This window comes from Vombatus ursinus, unplaced genomic scaffold (genome assembly GCF_900497805.2).
Source record: "Vombatus ursinus unplaced genomic scaffold, bare-nosed wombat genome assembly UNPS02007284.1, whole genome shotgun sequence".
In the NCBI taxonomy this organism is placed as follows: domain Eukaryota; kingdom Metazoa; phylum Chordata; class Mammalia; order Diprotodontia; family Vombatidae; genus Vombatus; species Vombatus ursinus.
This window is the reverse complement of record NW_020947062.1, coordinates 26250331-26270500: the sequence shown is the minus strand read 5'-3', so window position 1 is coordinate 26270500 and position 20170 is coordinate 26250331. Positions and strand designations below refer to the sequence as shown.

The window sequence follows — 20170 nt, the reverse complement described above, 5'->3', positions numbered from 1 at the left end:
GAGGGGGTGGGTTAAGTATGATGCAAGGTCCTTAACTGTAAGCATGAGATTGATACCATCCTCGAAGTTTTATGCACAAGTCTGTCACAAGAATTTTCTTTAATTTAACATAAATATCTAAGCCATTTCTGGTTTGGAGAGAGATGTCTTTCCCCAAATTAAATTAACATAGTTTCCACATGCCTTCTGACATGTTCTCTCTCCCCAAGACAAGTTATATGAATCTTGAAATAAAAAACAGATCACAATATATAAAAATCCAGTTTGAGGTTAACATATCAGAATAGTTAAATAATAAACCATATCATTCATTCCTGGACCTTTCCTCTTCAGGAATAAATGGAGTTCCTCTCTCTGCTCTATATCTTAATCCTTTTTCTGTTAAGGATGAGCCTTTGGACCAGTTGCTTTAAGGGATGGACAAAGAGAAGACAACCCTTAGGTGTGTCCAGAGCCCCATCTAGAGGTACTGTTTCCTCTGAATTTTGTTACTATTACTACCCTTAAACCATTTCCCTAAGAAATATCTTTTCAAACAGAGAATTGTGGGAAAGGGGTTTTTAGACCAGAGAAATATTTCTTAAAATCATTAGACAATCTAAAATGAAGGTTTTTAATATATTTAAAGAGCTTTGAAAGAAGAAATCCGGAACACTTGCTGTGGTATGTGGAAAGAGGAGAATGCCTTACATTTGTGATGACCCAGTTGAGATTAGGTACCATAAATTTGTAGTGAATCTAGTCATCACAGTTCTATACTTCCTTTTGCTCTGTTCAGCAGGACTTGAATAGGAGTGAGGGAGGTAGGTGTCAGTAATCCAGATTTGAGGTTTGTCAAAATATGATGGTCAATATGACAAGGTTACAAGGGATTGAAGAACAAAGCAGAAAGGATACTTCTGTTGTTGTCTGACTCTATGTGACTCCATTTGGGGTTTTCTTGGTAGAGATACTGGAGCAGTTTGCCATTTCCTTCTCCAGGTCATTTTACAGATGAGGAAATTTGAAGCAAACAGGGTTAACTGACTTGCCCAGGGTCACATAGTTAGTAAGTGTCTGAGGTGAGATTTGAACTCAGAAAGATGAGTCTTCCTGATTCCTGGCCTAACACTCTATCCAGTGCATCAACCAACTGCCCGCAGAGGATACTATAGAGTTGAATTGGTTTGCTGAGGGGTCAAGATTGAGAAGGGAAGAGAATTTAGGCTGAGAGATGGAGGAATTAGAGATCAAAGTGAGCACAAAGCAGGGCTCAGGGTTATAAGGCACAAAGAAAGATTGAGTTCGAAAAGATTATTATCATTTAGAGGGATTTTGGAGGTCATAAACAAGGAAGTATAATATTTGTGGGTGTTGGCAAGGTCAAAGACATCATTGTCTTTGTGCATAGCTGTGGTGAAGTAAAGGAGTAGGATTAAAATAGATAAAGGGATAGACTGTGAACTCGGTACTAAACTCATTGAGAAAGAAGGGTGAATGTTGGTTAGTAGATAATGGCCACTAGTCTCTAAATTTGTTGTTAAATTTGGATAGCTTAAAGGAGGAATATTACTGAGTGATGGTGGTAGAGGGAGACACTGGAAGTGGCAGTGGCAAACAGTAACTTTCAGGCTTGCAAGTGGTTTCATATTCTATTTTGATTCTCAAGATAACCCTCAGGGTTAGGTATAACTATTATTGAGACTGCTGTTTAGAGGGGTTATAACTAGAGAGTCAGGGTTTGAGTCTTTATCTTCCCAACTCCAAATCCAGCTGCATTGCCTCTAAAAGCCGTTCAGTGATTCAGAAATCAAAGGAATTAGTTAATAAAGTCAAGTTAAGAAGCATTTATTAAGTATTCTTACCATGTGGCAAGCACTGTGCTAAGCAGTGGAGATACAAAGGAGGAAAAAACCCTTAACAACAACATAATCCCCACTTTCAAGAAATTTACATTCTAATGGGGGAGACAACTATGCCAACAACTATGTACAAACAAAATAAAGTCAGGAAAAATTGGAAGTAATTTTGAGAGAAGACACTAGCGTTAAGGGAGTTTGGGAAAGTCTTCTTGCAGTAGATAGGATTTTAACTGGAAGTAGAAAAAAAGTCAGAGAAGCTAGAAGGTGATGAGGCAGGAGAGAATTCTGGGCATGCAGGTGAGGGGGACAGCCATGAGAATTTCCAGAGTCAGGAAATGGAGTATTGTATGTGAAAAACAGCAAGTAGGCCAGTATCACTGTATTAAAGAGTATGTGGATATAGAATAAGGTATAAGAAGACTGAAAAAGTAGGGAGTGACTAAGTTATGAAGGGTTTTAAGGATGAGTGCATTTGTAGGCATCAGGAAAAAAATCAGTGGAGGTAATATGATGGAAAAGATAGGAGTAGATGGGGTCAAGGGTGCATGTGGACTAGGCCTTGGCAAGAAGCTCAAACTCTTCTTGTAGTAGAGGAAGATATCTGAATGATATGAACTGAGGAAGAGGGGACAAGAGAGAGCCCTCTGGGAATGGTTTCATTTTTTAATTTTTATTTATTTATTTATTCATGTTTTAGTAATATACAAGGCAAGATTCTTAGCTGGAAAGGATGTGGGGTAGGGGGAGCTATGAGATTTGAAGAGGAATAAGAAGGTTTTAAGACATGGATGGGATGGCTTTCTGGGAAAGGGGGTGATACTTTTGGGAGGGAAAACTTTGAGGATATAAAAAACAAAAGACTTTAAAAAACTTTTTTTTTTAAAGAAAGACATAATGATGAGTAGGATAATGAATCTGTTAGATATAAAAGGATCCCCTTGCTGCAGTTAGGGTACAATTAAGATTATGTAATAAATTTGTAGTGGACCCAGTCAGCATGGTTTCATGGTTTTCTCCAGCTTCATTCAATAGTATATGAGAGAGAAGTAGCACTCATGAATGACACTTCTAGAATTCAGGATGATGGGATATTAAAATATATAAATATAAGTTGATTTGCAGAGAGAGAGCACTAATAACTAGAGGAAATCAAGAAAGTCCTGATGGAGGAGGAGGCAAATGAGTTAAACCATGAAGGAAGCTAAGGATTCTAGGAGTTAGAAGTGAGGAGGGAGAAAGCATGGAGGATAGCCCTAGCCCCTGCACTAATAGAGACAGGAGATGAAATGCTAACTTAGAGAAATAGCAACTAGGACAGTTCATCTGGAATGTGGGATATGAAGGGGAAAGGTAAAATGGAACCAGACTCAAAAAGCCTTTAAATATAAACCTGAGGAGTTGCTCTTTCTACCATGTAGGAGCCTTGGATTCTTGATGGAGACAGGACTTCTAGAATAGCAAAGTGTCTGGAAGACTGTGGTCTAAGACTGTTTTTGTTGGATACAAGCAAGGCCTATAAAACCAGAGAGAACACACAACTTTTCTGGAAATTGAAGGGGTCTATGTCTGGGATGAAACTGAATTCTGTTTAGGCAAGAGATAAACCAATAAATACAAAACAAAAAACATCACAGTGACTCATAGTGGCAGATCCAATAGAACCAGAGTGATCTAGAGAAAGGTTACTCAGGCTCATGGAAACAAGTATGATTCAGTCAAGTTCTGGAGCAATTTTCCTACTAAGGCCATTGGATAGAGGATCTAGGTGATGCTATATCCCTTAATAGTCTCAAATTAGAAGCTAAATAAATAAAATTATATATTTTTGAAGAATACATACTGGTTTTGGGTGCCTTTTTTCTAAACTAGATATACTTCAAAGTCTATTTATTGGTATTTTTAAAAATAAAATTTTATTGATGTCTTTGGTTTTTACATCATGTATTTTCTATGTATTTCTACCCTCATAATACTGTATGAAAGAATTTTTCACAAAACTAAAAAAACATTGAAGCATTCACTTTCAATTGTTTTGTTGTTACTGTCGTTCTTTCCATTTACATTGTTGTTGTGTATCTTCATGATTCTGCCTGTTTCACTTTACATCAGTTTGTATGTCTTTTCATAATTCTCTGTGTTCATCACTATATTGTAGTGGTAATAGTTAATTAAAGAGTTTGCAAAAGGCAAGACTTTAAAAATAATTGTTATGTAACCACCACCCCCACAAAAAGGGGGGGGCTGAAGACTTTGTTCTCTATCGTAGAATATATGTGCAAGGGTTGAGATAGTTGAGATAGTTACTGAACATCTTGAAAAAGTGAAAATGACCTTTGCATTCCCATTGTGTAGCACAGTGCCTGGCACACAGTAAATGCTTAATGGATGCTTGCTGTTTGATTGATTAGATCAGGATAGGGTGATATAGGCATATTGAGTGAACCTCAAAAGAGAAGGGAGATTTTTGAGTGACAGTGACAAAGGAAGGGTCTGGAAGAGGCCAGTGAGGAATAAGAAGTATATTTTCTCTTCTTCCTGACCTACAGTGTTAGTAGCATGGGAAGAAGTATACTCATTACTGAATGACAGTGGCTAGGGATGTATTGTCTTCTGGAGGGAACCAGTTAGTATGAGTACAAAAGGAAGTATTGAGAAAAGAAGATGTTTAAGATGAAGGCATTTTTAGTGTTAAGGGTGACCAGTGGGTAAGAATGTGAGCCTTTTTTGTAAATGGGTAACCTGGAGCTCATCACAGTTATATGCAGTTGGTGTACTAGAACACTGGATTTAGGCTTAACCATATTTTCAGAATGTAGAGGGGATTCCTATTCAGGTGTAGATAGGATCAAATGAACTCAAATAAAGAAATTCTGTGATGTACTGAAACTGTTTGAGTAGGTGTAGGGAAGAGGAGATGTGAAACATGATCTCCTCTGGGTTTTAGAAGGTTGAACCTCATGGCTTGTATCTAGGAAGGATGAGGATGGAGAAGTAAGAATACTAGTTTGAAGAAAGCTATTGCAGATAGTCCAGATGAGAAGTCATATAGTATTGACGTAGAAGCAGTAGCATTGGGAAAAGAAACAAAGGGACATATTTTTTAGTTATTTCCAGTTTCTATAAATGGGCAAATTTCTGTGTATAGCTGGTGACCTGTACATTAATACTTATGTTGTATGGTGACTAGATAACAGTTGATGATGTGACATGTACTTTTTTTTCTTCGTATCCTTCAGGTATAATTTCCCTTTCAAGCAAGCTTGATTATTGAACAGACTGTGGTGTGATAGGAAGAGCTTTGTCCTTGGAGTCCACTAAAACCCTTAGTTCCAACCCTAATAGTTAGTAGCCTGATAAACCTGTTCAGTTTACGTGATTCTTCTGAGCTTAATTCTCCTCATCTGCAAAAAGGAAATACATTTTTAAAAAAAAAAATTTTTAAAGGCAATTGGGGTTAAGTGACTTGCCCAGGGTCACACAGCCAGTAAGTGTCAAGTGTTTGGTCTGAGGCCGGATTTGAACTCAGGTCCTCCTGACTTTAGGGCCAGTGCTCTATCCACTGTGCCACCAAGCTGCCCTCATTTTTTCAAGCCAGCAAATTGAAAACATTAAATCTGCACTAGGTATAAAATACAGTACCTAAAAGTGGAGATGCAAAGTTTAAAAACAATATAGTTTCTTTTCCTTAAGGAACTTAGAGTAAGTCAGCAAACATTAAGTTCCCACTGTGCCAAGCACTGTGCTAAGCACAGGGGAAGCAAAAAAAGACAACCCTTGCTCTTAGGGACCTCACAATCTAATGGGGGAGACAACATGCAAACAACCGTATACAAACAAGCTATGTACAGGATAAATTGGAAATAATCAACAGAGGGAAAGCCCTGGAATTAAGTGATTGGGGAAAGCTTCCTATAGAAGTTACAAAGGAAGCCAGGCAGAGATGAGGATAGAGAGAATTCCATGGTTGGGTAAAAGCCAGTGAAAATGCCCAGAATTAGGAATGTGTTGTTTAAGGAATATCAAAGAGGCTAGTGGCACTGGATCACAGAGTATATAATTGGAAAAGTAAGGTATAAATAGCAGACAGAAATGAGGAACGGGGGGTGTCTATAATGTGAAGGGCTTTTAATACCAACAGAAGATTTTATATTTGATCCTAGAAATGATATGGAGAAACTGGAGTTTATTGATTAGTGGGTTTATTGCCAGACATTTTAACAGCTGAACAAAGAATGGATTGGAATGGGGAAAGACTTAAGGCAGGGAGCCCAACCAGCAGCTATCTCAATAGTCCAGGCATGAGGTGATGAGGGCCTGCAACAAAGTGGTTACAGTGTTAAAAGAGAAAAAAGGGAATGTATGCAAGTGATGTTACAAAAGTTAAATGGACAGTCTTTGGCAACAGATTGGATACAGAGTGAGAGTGAGGATTCAAAGATGACATCTAGGTTGTGAGCCTGGATAACTGGGATAACTGGTGCTACCCTCAATTAACAAGGAAGTCTGAAAGAAGAAAAGGTTTTGGGGGAAAGAGAATGAGTTCAGTTTTGGACAAATTGAGTTCAAAGCATCTACAGGACCTTCAGGTTGAGATGTCTGAAAGACAGAGACTAGAGGTTGGTAGAGAGGTTTTAATCTATATAAGTAGTTTTGAGAATCATCAGTATAGAGCTAGTAATTGAATCTCTAGGAGCTGATGAGATCAAGTGAAATAGTATAGAGGGAAAAGAGAAGAAGGCCCTGGACAGAGCCCTATGGGACACCATGGAAAGTGGGTATGACATGAATAAAGATCCAGCAAAGGAGACTGAGAAGAAATGGTAGGAGACAAGAGTAGGTAGGAGGAGAGGGCAGTGTCCTAAAAATCTAGAAAGGAGAATCAAAGAGTGATCACCAGCATTAAAGGCTACCAAAAGGTCAAGGAGGATGAGGATTGAAAAGGCCATTAGATTTGGAAATTAAAAGATCATTTATACATTTTTCTTAATTTTTAATTCTTTCTAGTCAGCAAAGATCTACCCTCTCTGCGTGCCATTCCCCTGCACCTCAATTGAGAATAAAAGAAAAATAAAATCCTTGTTAGTCAAGCAAAACAAATTTCCACATTGGCCATGTCTTAAAGAAAAAAAAAAGTGTGTATGTATATAAACACAAATATACATACACATATATAAATGTATGTATCTCTCCTTTCTCTTTTATACATATATATCTACATGAATGAATGATTTCTTTGTTGGTTTTCTAGAATCACGTTTGGTCATTATGGTCATTAGAGTTCCTAAATCTTTCAAAGCTGTTTGTCTCTACAAACCTAATTGCAGAGAGTTAAGAAGAGAGTGAGAGTCAAGGAAGTGAAGGCACCTACTATTGATAGCCTTCTCAAGGCCTTTAGCCCACAAAAGGCAAGTTAGATATGGGATGATAATGGGGATGCATCACTCAAGTGGGAGTTTTTTGATGGGAGAAATATGGGCATGTTTGTAGGCAGTAGGGAAGGAACCAGTAGACAGAGACTGAATATAAGTGAGAATCAGGATGATAGAGAGGCAATCCATGGTATAGAATGGGATCACTTGTGCACATAGAAGGGTTTGCCTTGGCAAGAAGGGCCACCTCTTCATCTGAGGCAGGCATGAAGAAGACAGTGGTAGAAGACATATTGTACTGTGAAAAGAGGAGCAGGGAAAAAGAGAGGAGATCAGGTTTTCAGCTGACACTTAAGAGTATAATAAGGAGATATAACATGTATAAAAAATAAATATTATACAAGATAAAATGTGACATGGGCAAAGAAAAAAGCCTGGTAAGTCCTCTAAGAAAATGCAAGGAAGGCAAGAACACTTTCAGCTCAGGGGATTAGGAACAACTTTCTGGAGGTGGCAGCTATCACAGGTCTTTGAGAAAGAAGCATCACTAGATGCTGAGGAACATTTCAAGTATCTACATGGGTTCATGGAGGCAAATAGAAGTGCATGTTGGTAAAGGATAGCTAGTAGTCTGATGTAGTTGGAATATGAATGCATTTGGGGATGAGAATGAAATAAGGTTGGAAAAATAGGCTGGAACTGGTGAAAATCAAGAGAAGTTGTGTCAAAGTACTTTACAAGCTATATATATATATATACATACATTCTTTAAAATAAAAGATTTTATTGTTGTTATCAGAGTTATAGTTTTTGTTTCTGTTTTACAGTGGAATATCTTTTAAAAATATTAACATTAAAAATATAAACTCCAAGTTTTGGGTTTGTTTTAATAGGTGAATGTTTATGTGCTGGGGAAAACATTTCTTCTTTTGGCCAGAGAACTCTGCATCAATGCTCCAGCAATAGGTATGTTTTTGTTGTCTGAGTATTTGGACAGTGCTTGTTTTCTGAAAGAGTACTGGTATTTTTTGAAGCCAGAGAATAAAGTGCCATGGTCTTTGAAGAAATAGAAGGGGTAGGGAAGGAGCACTTGAAAATCCAGAGATTTCCCAGGTAAGGAAATTTTGTAAAACTATAAAAAGCCCATTATAATTAAGACCTACTTTGGGTAAAGAAACGAGTATTGTTCAAGGCTACTAGCTCAGATATGGGTTTTGGGAGATGATCATTCCCTTTGAAGGCAATAGGCAATATGTGGGGAAGATGCATATCTTAGAGACTCTTGTGCTATATAAAATTTTCTGTGGTTACTATCTCGAATAGAAGGTTGTGGAGTCCTTTCCCATTCAAACCCAACTCATGTATTTTTTCAGATGAATATTGCTACTTTTAATCACTACTTTTAATCAGTCATGTGTGTGTGTTTCTTCTAGAATCTTTTTATGTCAAAGGTCTATATCACTTAGCCATTGGGAAGGAAAGAAACTGGAGGTAGTTTTACCTCACTCTTCATTTGAGAACTAAATGTGCCCTTTAATTTTTATGCCAACATTGTCTTTGAGATAACTGTTCATAAATTACATCCATTGCTTAGGCCTTTATTGGGCAAAACCTAGATCAGGCACTCAGTTATTAACACCAACTTAATGTTGTAGTCAGAGCTATCATTTTACCTAGATAAGGATCACCGTATGTCTGGTTACTAAGGAAAGAGATCAGGAGTCTTATGTCACAGAAATAAGAACTCTTTTTAGAAGGTTATTTATGATTAGTTGCCTAATGCTTAGTGCAAAACAAGCAAATGAATTGCTCACATTTTGATTTTCAGTCCTGACCTATATAGAAAGATAAAATTTGCTAATCTGCAAAGATTTTAGACTAGAAGGCATCTTGGAAATCATCTAATACAACCCCTTCATTTTACAGACCAGACCCAGAGGGATAAAGTCACTTATATAAAGTTATATAGGTGGCAGAGCTGGTATTTGAACCCAGATTCTCAGATTCCAAATCTAATACTTTCCCTGTACCATAGTGCCTTCTACCTAGTCAATAACTTCTGATGATACTTTGCATGTACTTTTTCTGAAATAGTGGTATGTAGGAGCTTGTAGAGGGATGGAAAGAGTAGTAAGACTGAGGTATGACTGGGAGGAATGGGAATGAGGGGAAGGAATAATAACCAGAAGACAGAACTGAGGGCATCAGTATTACAGAGGTAGGTTTCAGCAAGACCCCAGAAAAGCTGTGGCATGGGTATATTCAAGTAACTGAGACATCTGTGGTCAAATTTCATGAGCCCTCTAGGCCATCCGTCAGCCCAGAGCCCAGGAGGGACCAGGGATACTGATAAAAGCATCTGTTAAAGCAATCTGATGTCTCTGGACTCATGTCCTCTACAGTCCTTTCCTGTTAGAGATTTCTAAGTCAGGCAGTGTGCACCAGGGGACCATGACATTGTCTTTCCAAAACGAATTAACTGCTTCACAATACAAAATAGCATGAAAGGTAACAGATTGAGAACTTTGGAAACCAAATTTTAATTTAATATTAATATATGCTTAACAAACTCTCAGTATCACTTATCAAAACATTTTAACTATTGGACTCATATTGCCAGCTATCTACTCTATCATTGTTATAATTATTTAATTTCAAATTTTCTGTGACAGAAGCAACAAGATTAGTGGTGAAAAGGATACTAGAAACAATTTTTAGCTGCATTTAGGACCCACCTTTTTAAGCAGGCACAGAAGACTGGACATTATATAGAAATAGATTTTCTATATTAAAAGTAGAATTACTTTTCCTTTTAACTGGTTATAAATTTCTGTTCATTTTATAGCCACTTCATGTGTTTTTATTCTCAGTACTTAGTACATTATAAAGCACATAGTAGGCCCTTATAAATTGTTGTTGACTTAACATCTTTAAAAAATGACACCTGGGATTTTTCTCCATTCTTTTGGTTCATGAGGATGGTTTTATCAGTTTTTCACTTGTATTTGAAATTTGGCAATGTACCATCATTGAGGCAACATGCTGAAGTAGATACAGAGCTGGCCTAGAAGCCAAGAGCTTTGTTCAAGTTCTGCCTCAGACATATATGGGCTGTGTGATCTTGGGCAAGTCATGTAACATCCCACTACACTAAGCCAGTGATGTCAAACTCAAATAGAAATGGAGGCCATTAAACCCTATATATATTTACATTATCCATGTTTTGTTGTATTTTTAAATTTATCTTGTTAAATATTTCCCAATTCCATTTTAATCTGGTTCTGTCCAGACTCCTTGTAGTCCATGTGTGTTTGACACCTCTGCTCTAAAGTCTTTAAAATTATAAGTTGCAGAAAAGGCGCTAACTTGTATTAATAAATGGAGGTATAATACTGACTTGGCACTTTACTATACTAATGAAAGTATAGGTCCATTCCCTGTTTCTTTCTCTACCATCAGGTTTGGTATCCCAAGCCACTAAATTTTATTATATAAAATAAATTTCTTTTTAAAAATACATTTTAATTGAAATCTTTTGTTTTTATGTAATTTGTATCTTCCCCCTCCCAGAAGACATTCCTGAACGATACATTGGAAACATCTGACAATATTTGGAATGTTCCACATCTTTGGGCTTCATCTTTGCAAAGAAGATTATGTCTCTTCTTTGGACTAAGCTTGTTCCTTATAATTTTAAGTGACAGATTTTCAAAACAAATATAAGATTTTGTTATTAAATTATATTATTTAAAATATTACTTTTTCCATAGCTCTAGAGTACTATACTGTATAAAAAACTAAGCTCTTGGAGAATTTAGTTCATGTTCATGTTCTAAATTATATTATTATAAATAAGGTATTTTTACATCAGTGGCCATAGAACCCTGTTATCTCAATGAGGGAATTTGGGGAACATCTTTTGCCTTTTGAAGTTGACATAGAACAAGCATACTTTTCCACAACCATTTCTTAATATTATTTACTGTTAGATACTGACTGGATGGTTTATTGTGGTTAAATTAGAATATGTTACTCTTCAAATGGGTACCACTGAATTTTGTTTGATACATTAATTCTTCTAAAGATGATTGATTCTTCTTTAGAAGAAAGCTCAGGGATATCAGCAAATGAACCTGAGATTGTGAATGTAATAAAAGTCTGTCATCTTCTTCTACATCCCTTTAAGTCAAAGCAACCCAGACAACTTTGGAAAATCAAAGCAGCATCTTTCATATTAGAAATGAAAATCTGATGGTTGGGCAGGATCTTGTATCTTGTATCTTTTTTTGATAGAGAGCTGGAAGAGACCCCAAGGGCCACTTAATTTCAGTGGCTTATTTGAATTTGTTGATTTATATGCTTTGAAACTAGTAGGACATGAACCACAAAGGAATAAAAAAAATGAATGAATGTACAGATTTTTAGGGTAAAGAAAAAATGTTTTATATTTCACAGGTTCGTAAACAGCTCTATTTCAGAACATTTTTTCAAAGTCAGCCATAATCTGCAAGTTAGTTGTCTACATATAGAATAAATAAAATAGGATTAAATCCAAGAGCATTCTTTCACTTAGTCTGAGAGGCTGCTATTTTAAGAGTAATGTAATAGCTGAACATGAAACAGCTGTAGAATTTTCTGGTTTTGAACAAATCCCTTTCATGTGCATAGCAGTATTGGAATACAATCCTCATAAACTGTTTCACGCATAGAAAATAAGCTCTGGAATCTGTCCTCCTTGGACCCCAGTGCCATTGGTACTGTCTGAGGAGCACTGGAATTGAAATGTCACTTTGCCACACTGAACTTCAGTCATTCCCTCCTGTCCAAAGTAACTAAGTTCATTACCATCCAAGATGGCACTAACATTGTAGAATGTGTCTTGTTCAATTTGAACTGGATGTTCAAACCAGACTGAAAATGTATTGCTGGATCCATCTGAGAGGAACTTTGTCAGATTATGAGCAAGAACAGCATTTAGCCGTTTAAGTTCAATTTTTACACTGTACTCAGCTTTCCCACAGCTTGATCCGTATAATCCGAGTCCTGCAATAAATACCCTTTTGTCTACTGCAAACTGGATGCTGTCACATCGTCCACGGTACCTCCACTGGTTGCTCCGATATGCAGATGATTGAAATCGGTGGCATCTCTGAGGGGCAAGGCCTTTCCTTTTTGTCAGTGGAAACTCCAACTGTGGTTTCTTGGTAGCTGTGTACCACAGGAATATGCTGCGTGTTTCTTCCAGGGTTAGAATATCTGATTGAGCAGCACCATTGGCGAACTCCTCCAGTGTCATAGTTGGAATTCGTACTAAAAATAAAACTCTTCCCAATACTTTCCTCTTATTTCTTGGTGTAATTGGCAAACCTTCTCTTTTGCATTCAGCTTCTGCCCAGTTCAGAACAGCTTCAAAGATAACTACCTCCTTAGTGTTTAGTGATTCCCTGCTCAGGATAATCTCTAATGTTTGTTGATCTATTTCACAAAAGCCCTCTGACCTTAATGCCATCTCTGCTTGAGCATCGATCACTTCCCAGCAACGCTGGGTCAGTTCTGGTTCCTCAAAAAGTCTGCTTTGGGACAGCAAAACACAAGCATTTTTCGCCTCTAAACTAGTCTCTAGAAAATGGACACAAGCTTTTGCTAAAGCTGGAACAATATACTTCTTGGCAGCGTAGAGAGTTGCAAGCACAGTGTCAGCTTCCAGGTCAATTTCATCACTATACATGTACCTAGTCAGAGTAAAACAGATTTAAGAAGGCACTGGCAGGGGGTGGGGAAGGTTTTATATACTCTTTTAAATGCTACATTTAAATAAGCTATATTATTTAAATGCTATGCTATTTTACATGCTATTTTAAATAGCAGAGTATACATTCACTAGAAAAAGTTAACCTTTTAGAATTTGGGAGATTAGCAATTTACCAGGTCAATTGTTATCCATAGTGGATTTACCCTGCAGTTTTACAAACAGTATTGATTTCATAAGTCCTTAGTGTACTGCCTTTCCTCTAATGAGCACTCAGTATACTTTAATTGATGATGATGCAGCCTAAGTCCCTGTAACCATTTTGTAATTTCAAGGCAAGACTTACTTTAACAGGATGAGAAAAGCTGCAGGCTCCACATCAGGTATATGGATTTCAGATTTGACTTCTGCAAGATCACCATAAAACATGGCATAGAAGACAGAGCTGCCAACTGCCAGCACATACTGTGAAGAAAAACATCTTGTCGGTAAACAGCTGTGTTCAATCTAATTAAAATCACTAGTCACTAAAGACTACAGAGAACTGTGAATACCTCCATCTAAGCAAATTTGGCTTTGGTGGCTCAGGGTAATTAAGATGTATGGAAGCAATTTCACATTATATGAAATTACATTCTAAAAGGTTCCAGGTTTTCTCTAGTGGTTCACATGGAGGAAAACAGTTCTACAAACCTTATGAGCAGGAACTCGCTTTGATGCTTCCAGAGGGCCAATGATAAAGTGTACATCAGCCATGAGTTCATTATTGAACATCATTGCATTCCTGGAAATTGCAGAGAAAAAAAAATGCTTAGGTCTGCAGCTTAACAAACATTTAGCATACAGTGTGATTTTTCTCAACCTTCTCACTGGATGATACATGAACCTGGACAGAAGCAGATGCTAGACCTTCAAATTAGTTAAAGGAAGAAGCCAGAGAACATCTTCATCCCATTCTCATTTTTTTGCAAATGAAACCACCAGAGATTGTGGTGAAGCTGCTATGGACATCAAACCACTGCTCAGTGACACAGCTTCTCCCCCAGTTTTAGACAATCCCCTCTAGTAAAATAATTTCCCAGTGAGGAGTAAGGTCTGCCAGAGTCTAAATACATCTGATCTGGCTTCTTACCTCTCTCGGAGAGTGGGGTAGAATGACTGCCAGTTGGTACTCTCGAAGTTGTTGTTAAGATTTTGCACTTGTGCTGGTGGTGGTGATTGGGCTGTTTGATGAAGTTGAAGGGAGCTATTCTTGGTACTAGCTGCAGTGACTGTGGTGGCAGTGGTAGTGGAATTACTGTTTGTGATGTTGGTATTAGCACTGGTAGAGTAAAGTTCTGCAGCCATCTTCTGCAGGGACAAGGGCCCTACCTCATAGCATACTGGCACCTTGCCATTAGCTATCACATTCTTTTTGGACTCCTTCAAGGTTACTGGAAGGAAGAAAAAAGAAAGTAAAATACTGCATGATTCTGACACTGAAGTAACTTGGGGCCAGAAGCATGAATGAGAGCTTGCTACTGGGAGGGCCTCTATAGAACAAAATAACCTCGGGCAGAAGAGCTGATGACCAGTGCTCACCTCTGTTTGTGTAGGGCCAAGCTTCAGGCCTGGGGCAGGGTGCCCAAAGAAGTGGAGCCCTCCAGGGATGATTGCAAATAGTCCAGTAGCAGCAGCTGTACAAATCCAGAGCCCTTCGTAGCTGAGAAGGCAGGCACCTTGCCTGCCCCTCAGCTAAGCACTAGACTCAGTTCCAGGGATCAGTTTTTGGTGGGTTTTTTGGACCCAAACACCGAGACCCTGGGGGAGAGCTGCAAATTGGCCTCAAATCAAAAAGGGCCAAGCACAGATTAATCCCCGTTTAGTTTCCAGGCTCGAAATTCCTGGGCTGTGAAAACTGCTGCGCATCCCCTGTTGGCGCGCACCCTCCGGCATAGCTGTAGATTCCGTGGGCAGAGTTGGTAGCCGGGCGCAGGGCGGGGCTGTCCAGAACCGGAGCTAGGAGGGCCACAGAGCGCGTTTTTTGCCTTCGGCCATTAGGGTCACTTCAGCACTTATTTGTCCCGGCAACTTCGTAGAGGGTGCTGGGGGGGCTGGAGGTAGAGCTATTTGTCATTCAGTAGGCGCTGACGAAGTCCAGTTCTGGCACCTTCCCCCTCCCCCGCCCTTTTTCCTCCTCTTCCCTCCCTTCCTCCCAGTTCTCTTCCCTCCCTCCTTCCTTTCTCCTCCTCTTGAGCCGCCCTAATAATCGCCAGCCTTGGTACACGTCAGCAGTAGCATCTCCAATGGAAGGAGCTGATGGGCCCAGGCTCCCCCCATTTTCCTTCTCCCTTGCCCAACCCAGACAATATGTCATTCTCCCCGCTTGTCGCCCATTCCCCACTCCCCACTGCTCCTTGGGGAAGAGGGGGTCCCCACGGAGGTGGGATGCCACCGTGGGGCTCCTATTTTAGGAAGGGAGATTGATTGGAGAGGCCAGAGGCCCTAGAGGCCAAAGGGCCTGTGGGCGATGCGTCTGTTCTCTTTGAACCCCTCTTCAAGCCCTCCCCAGGCCACCTCGGCTGTGGAAGCTGACACAGCTCAGGGGCAAAGGAAGGAATGGTTGCACCTTGGGCATGGGCAGAGCAGGGGAGCTCAGCCCTCGGGAGTGCAGGGGGCTAAGGGCGGTGGCGCTCCCTGTGGCCCCCCCCAACACACACCCTCCGCTTTTTTATTACTCCGTGTCTGGGACTTCAGGCTGTAAGATCTCCCGCCCGGTGCCCTTTCCCTGCCCCAGGAGGACGTGGGGTCATACCTGGGCTCTTAGCCTTCTCTCCTTCCTTCGCAGGCTGGGAAAGTTTGCACAGAAAGCTCCCTGGTGGAGTCAGAAGCCATGATTACGGAGCTGGGAGGGGAGGGGCTTGGGGCTGCTGCGCTTCCCTGCCCGGCCCAGCCTGGCCCCTCTGCTGGCCTGGGCCCGCCCGCCTGCTGGGCCGAGCGGGGGCGCTCCTTCCCTGCCTGCTGCCCGCGCGGACAGCCGCCTCGGGCCCTGCGCGGCCTCCTAAATCACAGCCGGGGATCTGGCACCCCGAAAAGCTGCCCCAGATTGAGGCTTCCGGAAGAAAAGAAAAAAAAAGGAACTTTGATGGCGATTGTGGCTTTTGGGCCCAGTCTCCGGTAGGGAGGAAAGCTGAAGTGGCCCTCCCCCCACCCCCACCTCTTCTAACTTTGCTGAGGAGTTCATCTGAGCATGCACGGAAGACTGCAGCCCACCCGCAAGAGCTCTTATGTTCCTTGCTGGTGTATATCATGCTTCTCTTTTCTATTCTTGATGGGAAGTGTGTTTTCCTGGTGATAAAAAGAATACAGTACCAAACCCCTAATATCAGGATTTCAATATTTTGTGTATTTATAAGGCCTGGCAGTGCTAGTGCTCCTACAGGAATAGGAGTTGTCCCTGTTAGAGCAAATTTAAGTGAAGGATCAGGCACTCCTAGGAGTGGGTTGCAGTAGAAATCTTTGTCTCTCTGGGAGGAACTTTGGTTCAGCATTTGAATTTCAGTCTCTAATCCTGACAGAAATCCTGTTGGTATTTGTGGACCAAGACTCCTCCCAACTGTTTTGCCTTTTTCTAGCTTCACCTTTTACCTCTGATTATATTTTCTTTTCCTTCAGCTTTGAATTGAAGTGCCATGACCACAGAGAAAGATATTTCTGGTAGTTTCGCTTCTTTGAGATTGTTCTTTGGGGCCATTAATGGGGAGGAAAGATGTAAAGGGTTAAAAACTGAGTTCTTGAAAAACATGTATTGAGAAATTAAAAATACACACTTTAGAAAACCTGACTCCCTTTCACAAGAAATAAAATTGCCAGGGTTTAACTCCCATGTTTTATGTTTGTAGTGGGATCTTCCCACAGTTAAACAATGAAAACAATTTTTAAAAATTAGCAAGGAGTACCTTATTTTCTAACTGTCCGACTCCTTTATTTTGAATGTGAAATGAATAATAAAATTCTATTGCATAGGAATCCAAGAGGAGTTATATTGTAGTGAGGAAGCTAGGAGGCCCAAGTCTGAGTTTACTTCCATAATTTAGGTCTTAACAGTTTGCTCTGTACATGTTTTATATCTGCAACCTTAAATTCTTCTGGATTCAAAATACTAGTCATTTAATTTGGATTCTTCATAGGATGATAAATTTAGAGGTGGGAAGGTCTTTAGAAGCCATAAAGTCAAATATCCTCATTTTACAGATAAGGTTCCAAGCAAGTTGGCCCAGTGCACATATCAGTCTATAAGCATTTATGAAGTACCTACTATGTGCCAAGCACTGTGGTAAGGGGTTAGGGATACAAACAAAGGCAAAAGATAGACCCTACTCTCAAAAAGTTCACAGTTTAATGGGGGCTTGGAATCAAGTTGAATCAAGAAGACCTGAATGCCGATACTTTTTCAGACATGTTTCCCATGCCTGGATTATGTTCCCTCCTCATCTCTGACTCCTGCCTTCCCTGGATTACTTCAAATCCCAGCTAAAATCCCATCTACAGGAAGCCTTTCCTGATTCCCCCTTAATGCTAGTGCCTTCCCTTTATTATCTCCAATTTATCCTCTATGTATCTTGTTTGTACATAGTTATTTGCTGTGCTAAAGTTCTATCTTGTTCTGATCCCTTGATCACCCCTTCCACTTATAATCAGTAAATAAGTTTTACCAGGAAATAAGATCCCAAAAAGGAACCTGAAAGTCACCGACATACCATCCCAAAAATAAAAGGGGCATAATTTACAAATTTTATCATGTATTAACTGAAATTCATATTCTAGTAACATGCTGAATCAGGAGAAACCATATAAGTGCTGCTTGTCGGGCCTTTGATATAAAAATTTAAGAGAAAAATCCAGATTTTCTCAGGTCCAGACAAGCAGAACATCAAAAAGGTGCTAATAATTTTGAAGTTTTACCCATAACTTTGAGATTATTTGGATATGTTAATGAACTAAACATGAGGTAGGACAGATTGAGGTTGATGTTTCCCTCCCAAAAAACTCTATAAAAATGAGACCTCAAACTTCTGCATACCACCTCCCCCCATTCCCAGCATTCTTCTATCTCCATGCTGCCTAGTATCTGCCTCTCCCCCTCCTCATTTTCTTTCCCAACTGCCTCTCTAAACCATTCTATTCCCTGTCCCAACACCACTGACTGCCTTTGTATCCCCTTCCCACTGCTTGTCTCTGTGCCTTATTAAAGTGTGGTAGCTGCTCTATTTCCTGCTGCCAATTGTGGTCTTTTCCAGCAAGTACCCAAAGAACCAGGTATGTCTGCCCCCATTTCAGAATTTTATAATTTCATGAATTAATTTTCAGTTCAGTTGCATATTTGTCTCCCCCATTAAACTGTGAGCTTTTTGAGAGTAGGGTCTATCTTTTGCCTTTGTTTGTATCCCTAGCCCCTTACCACAGTGCTTGGCACATAGTAGGTACTTCATAAATGCTTATAGACTGACACGTAATAGCAGTGTGCATTGGGCCAACTTGCTTGGAACCTTATCTGTAAAATGAGGATATTTGACTTTATGGCTTCTAAAGACCTTCCTACCTCTAAATTTATCATCCTATGAAGAATCCAAATTAAATGACTAGTATTTTGAATCCAGAAGAATTTAAGGTTGCAGATATAAAACATGTACAGAACAAACTGTTAAGACCTAAATTATGGAAGTAAACTCAGACTTAAAAATATCTAAAGTTTATACAGTAGTTGAGTTGCTTTGATAGTTTCTTGGAACTTTGTATTTTTAAGAGCTTTGTAACTAAGTTTTGTAACTGTTGTCATTAATAATATCTTGCATTACTTCAAGATGTTCACAGGTGTTAAATTTGTATATATTCAGCACTCCAGATTTCTTATCTTCTGTTATTTCCGTTAAACTATTGATTTAAAAGAAAGGTAAAAGAAATCTATTAGTCACCAAGAAATATTTGTTACAATGATGACTGTATTCTATCCCTTCTTTTAGCTTTCACTGTAGGGCCTTAAACACATCTGATGGCAGAAAACCTCAGTAACTAGAAGATACCCAGTAACCATTCATGCCTTCTTATCCTATGCTATATTCATGTCCTTCCATTAAACTCTCCATAGGATTAACCAGTTTGTTAGAGAATTTCTCTTAGAACTAGGTAGTTTTTATTAGAAATTCTTTTTTCTAGAACTGGGGGAGGGGGAGGTTGTTTGTTTTGTTTTGTTTTGTTTTTTAGGTGTTGTCTCTCCTCCCTACAAATGCCTTTTATCTCTGGATGGAATTTGCTTGGCTGCCTCTAGTTACTTTAGATCACAAGGTCTGGGAGTCTGGTGGCCTGGCCTTGATTTCTAGGTATGCTACTTACTAGTTTTATGACCTTGGAAGATTCACTTCTGTGATTCTGTATATTTCCTTTAAACATTAAGCCTTCTGATTTTACAAAGAAAGTTTAATCCAGTCTAGGAGCCATGATTAGGACTGACTAGTATCTATGGGTGCCCTAATATATAGGTAGAGGAGAAGGGAGATCAAAGAGGAACAAGAAGATGAAGCAAAGAGATAGGAGAGAGAAGGGAAAAAAGGAAAGGTGGTGCCCATGGTAGTGGAAGAAATTACTTCATTATAATTACTTTCTTCCCTTAGAAATATCAATACCCATAAGAAGATGATTTCTCCTGATCATGCCTAAGCTAGACTTAGGAATTAGGATTTCTTGATCATTCCTAAGCTTCCACAGTTTTCAGTATCAGCAAGTTAGAGTTCAGCTGGAGAAAATTCTCTTTGTACCGTTCTGCTAATTCTGCTAAAGTTTTGGGTGTCCTGTTAAAATTTTAAAAACTCTTTCCAAAAGGCAACTGGACCATTTTCTTGTGTATCAGGAAAGTGAAGGGAGGTGGTTCTTGTGGAACCTGGGGACAGAGAATACTTCCTTAATGAAAGAGTTAAGGGTGTGAAATGGGGCTATGGATGAAGTGTGGTGAGGTGCCTTTGTAGCAGATTTCTCTGATGTCTGATATACAGTTGATGTAAATGTATAATAATAAGAAACATTCCCCAGTAGATAAATAGTTAAAGGGTATGAAAAGAAAGTTTTCAAAAGAAGAAATCCAAGTGATGACAGTGGGGGAAAAGCACTCTCTCTAGAGTCTGAACACCTGAATTCAAATATCACTTCTGAGAATACTTGGGTGACTTAACCTTAAG

General features: G+C 39.3%; 2 protein-coding genes and 1 pseudogene across 2 annotated transcripts in view; 2 read left to right on the top strand and 1 right to left on the bottom strand.

Annotated features, from left to right (window-relative positions):
• BRF1 (BRF1 RNA polymerase III transcription initiation factor subunit) overlaps positions 1-20170 on the top strand; it is a 168554-nt gene that overhangs the window by 60146 nt on the left and 88238 nt on the right. Inside the window, exon 5 of the mRNA XM_027848972.1 lies at positions 8104-8176. Coding sequence (XP_027704773.1) covers positions 8104-8176 — 73 coding nt within the window. The remainder of the gene's footprint in view (positions 1-8103; positions 8177-20170) is intronic.
• Positions 2133-3639, top strand: LOC114033502 (annotated as a pseudogene).
• Positions 10819-14698, bottom strand: BTBD6 (BTB domain containing 6). Its single transcript, XM_027848973.1, has 5 exons — positions 14541-14698; positions 14092-14392; positions 13653-13743; positions 13306-13424; positions 10819-12942 (listed from the first exon to the last, which is right to left on the bottom strand). The coding sequence occupies exons 2-5, from the start codon at positions 14304-14306 to the stop codon at positions 11910-11912; spliced, it is 1458 nt and encodes a 485-aa protein (XP_027704774.1). The 5' UTR covers positions 14307-14392; positions 14541-14698; the 3' UTR covers positions 10819-11909.